The sequence below is a fragment of the Cynoglossus semilaevis genome, chromosome 14 (assembly GCF_000523025.1).
Source record: "Cynoglossus semilaevis isolate Cse_v1.0 chromosome 14, Cse_v1.0, whole genome shotgun sequence".
NCBI classification, from domain to species: domain Eukaryota; kingdom Metazoa; phylum Chordata; class Actinopteri; order Pleuronectiformes; family Cynoglossidae; genus Cynoglossus; species Cynoglossus semilaevis.
This window is the reverse complement of record NC_024320.1, coordinates 25,807,648-25,813,200: the sequence shown is the minus strand read 5'-3', so window position 1 is coordinate 25,813,200 and position 5,553 is coordinate 25,807,648. Positions and strand designations below refer to the sequence as shown.

General features: G+C 45.7%; 2 protein-coding genes across 2 annotated transcripts in view; one reads left to right on the top strand and one right to left on the bottom strand.

Moving 5' to 3' along the window:
- The window catches only part of LOC103390313 (anthrax toxin receptor 2-like), an 8,430-nt gene extending 6,422 nt beyond the window's left edge, over positions 1 to 2,008 (bottom strand). Inside the window, 4 exon segments of the mRNA XM_008326132.3 lie at positions 24 to 105; positions 249 to 320; positions 1,137 to 1,208; positions 1,762 to 2,008. Coding sequence (XP_008324354.2) covers positions 24 to 105; positions 249 to 320; positions 1,137 to 1,208; positions 1,762 to 1,892 — 357 coding nt within the window. The 5' untranslated portion in view covers positions 1,893 to 2,008.
- A 2,680-nt stretch (positions 2,009 to 4,688) lies between these two features.
- Positions 4,689 to 5,545, top strand: LOC103390332 (putative nuclease HARBI1). Its single transcript, XM_025062064.1, has 2 exons — positions 4,689 to 5,494; positions 5,536 to 5,545. Exons 1-2 carry the CDS (start codon positions 4,689 to 4,691, stop codon positions 5,543 to 5,545), a joined length of 816 nt encoding a protein of 271 aa, XP_024917832.1.
- The last annotated feature ends 8 nt before the right edge of the window (positions 5,546 to 5,553 follow it).

Below are 5,553 nucleotides of genomic sequence, written 5' to 3'. Positions count from 1 at the left end.
AGGGATCTGTCCACTGAACTCACCGCCTTCACACCTTCATGCATGTAGGTCTCACCAGCAGGTCTGATCTGGGCCAGACTCCGTAGACCATGGTCTATCTTAGACCTGGTCAGGAGACAGAGACACAGGAGCACCGTGAAGAAGAGGAGGAGGAGGAGGAGGAGGAGGGGAGGAAGAGAGGAGGAGGAGGAGGAAGAGAGGAGGAGGAGGAGGAGGAAGAGAGGAGGAAGAGAGGAGGAGGAGTATACCTGTCTCCTGTCAAAGGGAGGACCACTGCTGCTCTGGCTGAGAAGACCACGTAGGAAACTCTCATCCTGGGACTGGAGGACACACACACACACACACACACACACACACACCTTTATCCAAAAGGAAAGTGACTGCACTCGACTCAAATGTACTTTGTGTTTTTACATCACAGATGTGGAGAAACTTTAACATGTTCTTTTTGAAGTAATACATTTCATCTAAAGTACTGTACTTCTAAAGTACTGTACTTCTAAAGTACTGTACATCTAAAGTACTGTACATCTAAAGTACTGTACATCTAAAATCTAAACTGTACATCTAAAGTACTGTACATCTAAATACATGACAAAGAAAATATTTGGCCACCACAGGAAAGTCTCCTGAGGTCCATCTGTGGTCCCAGAGCCAGACCTTGGGACTCACTGGTACAACAGTGGAACAGACGATGACATTTGACCGAACGACATAACAACGTTAGGACGTCGTGAGACAAATGTGGATTAGCATCATGGATTAGCTTAGCATTAAAAACACTTTGGGAATCAGTTCAGTACTGTTTTGTACCACTGTCTTTACTGTGTAAACGACTGACAGTCTGTGGTGGTCGGCGTCACCCCTTATATGTAGAAACCCATTATAAACCCTGACGATCTCTCTCCCTCTCTCATATCTCTCTCACATTATTGCATTACTGTAGTACCGGGGGGTGGGGGGGGGGCGTTGCTGGTATGATGCCTGCTTCTCTACACAGCCCTGGTGTTTGGCTCGACCTCCGACCGTCTCTATATTTCCACTGATTCCACAGTACCAGTACCAGTACCAGCACCAGTACCAGTACCAGTACCAGTACCAGTACCAGTACCAGGAGCTGCAGCTGGTCCACGTACCTGACAAACCTGTGGGTGAGCTGCTCCACAAACCCGTAGATCTCGTCCCAGTGTCCTGACACGCTGCCGGACCTGCAGGGACACACGGTGCTGAATTATGGAGAAGAAGCTAACAGTAGCCAAAACATCTTTAGCCTAAACTGACGCTGAATGAGTTCAAAGGTGAATCATTTGAATTGATTATTTAATAATTAATGAAAACCTCATTAATCCACTGTTCAAAATGAATGCTTTTAAAAACGGCTACATATAGTTGACAATGTTTGGCTAAAAGATTGCCACAGATTGGCAACAGGCTACGGAATAAAGAAATCACTTTTGACAAGAAACTATTGAAACAGGTCGAGACATACAGTAGCTAACCTTTAGCACATGAAAAGTGAATGTCTGCATTTTTCATTTATTAAAAAAAAAGTTAATTTTTAAAGACGAATTTAAAGCCATCGTTGTAGCAACAGATGTTTGTCTCCAGCTGAACTTGTCTCTGTTCAGCTGCAGCAGCTGAGATAAACTTGGATTTGAACCTTCAACTGCTGCTGCTGCTGTTACTGCTGAACACATCCATACATGGCTAGGTATCCACTGTAATCACACACACACACACTCGGTGCCGTGTGGTCCTCACCTGTCCAGAACAAAGTAAATATCGAAGGCTCCATCACAGGACGTCGTCGTCTCCTCCTCTTCACGCAGCGATGTTTCCGTTAAGACAGTGAGAAACAGCAGGATTTGACAACTTCTCCACATCCGGTCCATAGTCCGTGTGTTTTCATATCAGCAGGAGTGTGTGTTTAAAAGAAGAAGGGTTAGCCATCAGAACGTCAGCTTCAGCTCTGTCCTCTGTCCTCTGTGTGTGTGTGTGTGTGTCCACTGACAGCAGCTGGTGATGAAGCAGAAGGGGCGGGGCTCACAGCTGCTGCACACACTCCACTGTCAACTCCACTGTAACAAGAACACACGTCCACTTCCTCCAGGTCTTTTCTCATTAAATGTTTGGACCCTGTGTTGCCGCTGGAACAGTGTTAGAAGCTACGAGCTAGCTGTCACACTGGTTTAAATTTTAGTAAGGGTTAGCTACGAGCTAGCTGTCACACTGGTTTAAATCTTAGTAAGGGTTAGCTACGAGCTAGCTGTCACACTGGTTTAAATCTTAGTAAGGGTTAGCTACGAGCTAGCTGTCACACTGGTTTAAATCTTAGTAAGGGTTAGCTACGAGCTAGCTGTCACACTGGTTTAAATCTTAGTAAGAACTAAGAGCGCCTCCTTCTGATTCTTTAGGTAATGAAACAGTAGTGGCAGTTATGGCTACATCAGCCTAATAATAAAAAACAGCGCCACCTGGAGATGACAGAATGATAAGACTTTTTCAAACCACAATTACATATCTATCAACCTAACTGTAAATATGTCAGATTTGTTTCAAATTTGTGGCTGTGACGTTTTATTTATACGTGGAAATGCACAGACAGCACTGGAGAACTCTGCGCCTTTATTTTGAAGGTGTGCGATGTTTTCACGGCAGTAAAAGAGTGACTTCCTTGTCAAAGCAGCTGGACAACAGACTGGAATAGTGACGGATTTAGAGAATCAAAGAATTCCAAGAACGACAGAGACTTCGTGGAAGTGGCTGTGGATGAAGCAGATCTTTTCTTCTTCCTCTTCCTGTTTCCGCTGTCTTTGTTGAACCGAACTTTATTCATGAAGATCATTCACAGAAGACAGTGGACCGTGAAGAGTAGACGACAGAGGGACTAGTTCTCTAACCTAATAATGTTGGTTTGACCGGTGGACTAGTTCTCTAACCTAATAATGTTGGTTTGACCGGTGGACTAGTTCTCTAACCTAATAATGTTGGTTTGACCGGTGGACTAGTTCTCTAACCTAATAATGTTGGTTTGACCGGTGGACTAGTTCTCTAACCTAATAATGTTGGTTTGACCGGTGGACTAGTTCTCTAACCTAATAATGTTGGTTTGACCGGTGGACTAGTTCTCTTCCATGTTTGTGTCTGACTTGTCTCCCAGATACAGACCTTAATGACTTAATAGTCAGTGATTGGCTGAGCCTTTGTGCGTCCATGTTTGTGTCTGACTTGTCTCCCAGATACAGACCTTAATGACTTAATAGTCAGTGATTGGCTGAGCCTTTGTGCGTCATCGTCGCTCCGCGGTGGACAAGATTGTCCGCTGATGAAGTGATGACAGCAAACAGCCCCCTCCCAAAAATACCAGAACTGCTATGTCGGCCAATATCATCTTCCTGGTTGAACCTGGTGTTGGTGTCTCTGTCTCTGTCTGATGTTCCACAGATGGCTGTCATGGAATCACTCTTTAAATGAGGCTGTGGGGCCGTGCTTCTCTCAGTGACCCTGGGGAGGAGGAAGGGGAGGAGGGTCAGGGAGGGGGGCGTATCACACTTAATATTCTCAATGCTGACTGTTTTTCCCAGGAGGAAAGTTTGTTTTGAAAAAGATTCAATTTTCCAGAGTGTGAAATAGAAAACACTGGACAGAACTTTGAGGAATGTGTTTGAAATAACGGTTGTCGGATTGAACTGAGAACAGGAGTGAGATGACAAAGACCGAGGCTCTGTTCAACTCTGGGAAGTCAAAGAAAAAGTCCAAGCTGGAGCCCGGTGGTGAAACGTGGAAGGACTTCTTTTTTAAACCCTTCTCTTTGCTCCTGTCGATTTGTCTAGGAACTCTAGGGGGCAGTATATCTGCCCTGTGCTCCTTTGTTGTCTTCCACTTCTGTACATAATACATAACCCAGCCTTTGTTATTGCTAACATTACATGGTTTATACATATTTTTTCTGTTTGTTTTTTGTTTTGAAAGAGGCGGCAGGGAAGGGGACACTCTGGGACATGAATACATGTCCCAGAGTGGACTAGTTTGACTTCTCCCGTTCTGTGTGGACACAGCATCTAATTTACCTAATTTAATTATTGAATTACTCAACTATGTATACTGTTCATACATTTAAACTTGTATTTACATACCAGTTCACATAACATTAGTAGCATTAGAATTATACTAGTTCTGCTTGGTTATACATATACATACCATAGAGATAATGTGGTATTCTTAGTGTACATACAAGATAGATGTATCTACATACATACTGTATATCTATCTGTCTGTCTGTCTGTCTGTCAGGGTGAGACCTTTCACCCCGTCAGCCCCGCCTCTCTCGACGTCACACAATAACAACAATGGCGGACGCCAGGCTACTTGTGGTCGTGCTAGAGAGGCTAATTCAGCAACTTGCTGTGTTACAGCTAATTATTCCACTTTTGGACTTCCATCTTGAGCAGCAGAGGGTTATGCGAAACACAATATGCTACATGCTCATGGGTACACCACGGAGAGAAACCAGAAGGACCAGAAGAACAGTGTGGATAAGACCCGGCAGATCCAATAGTTGGTGGAACAACTTTGTTGATGGCGCTGTTGTGGATAGTGAATGGAGGGAGAACTTTCACATGTCCAGGGCGTCTCTTTTCGCCCTGACTGAAGAACTTCGCCCGTATATAGAATTACAAACGACGAACATGAGGGCGTCGATCGACCCGCTGAAGAGGGTGGCAATAACAGTGTTTTATTTGAGCAGCGAGGACAGGGTAAGGAAGACGGCGAACGCCTTTGGCGTGTCGCGGTCGTCTGTATCTTGTATAATTCGGCAGGTATGTAGCGCTATAGTCTTCCACATGGGCCCAAAATACATCAAACTGCCTTTTACAGAACCAGAGGTGGAGGAACTAGTTTCGGGCTTTCACCGTGCTCACGGTATGCCACAGTGTTTGGGAGCAGTCGACGGCACCCACGTGGAAATCAAGCAGCCATCCAGCAATTCCACGGACTACATTAACAGTAAAGGCACGTATTCCATCAACGTGCAGGCCGTGTGTGATTACAGGTACCGATTCATGGATGTGGTGGTAAAGTGGCCCGGGAGAGTGCACGACGCACGGGTGTTTGCGAACTCGCAGCTGAACAAAGACCTTATGACCGGCACGGTTCCACCTGTGAAGAAACAGGTCGTGGACGAGGAGGAGGCGATCCCAGTGTATCTAGTTGCTGACCCAGCCTACCCTCTGTTGCCGTATTTAATGAAGGAGTACTCAAACGGTGGCTCCACGCCGCAGGAACAGTACTTCGACACCTGCTTGTGTAAGGCGCATGCGGTCATCGAGTGTGCGTTCGGGCGTTTAAAGGCCAGGTATGGGGCTCTGAAGAGGCCCATGGACATCAACCTGAAGGACCTGCCACATGTGATTGTTGCCTGCTTTGTTCTCCATAACTTCTGTGAATACAGTAAAGAGTCGCTGGACGATCATCTGGTGGTGGAGACAATGCAGTGTGAGAGAAACTGTCAGCCTCCGACCCACTCCCTTAAAGATTGGAATGAGGGGGAGG

Coding starts and splice junctions, on each gene's coding strand:
- LOC103390332 (XM_025062064.1), top strand. CDS start 4,689: ATGAGGGCGTCGATCGACCCGCTGAAGAGGGTGGCAATAACAGTGTTT.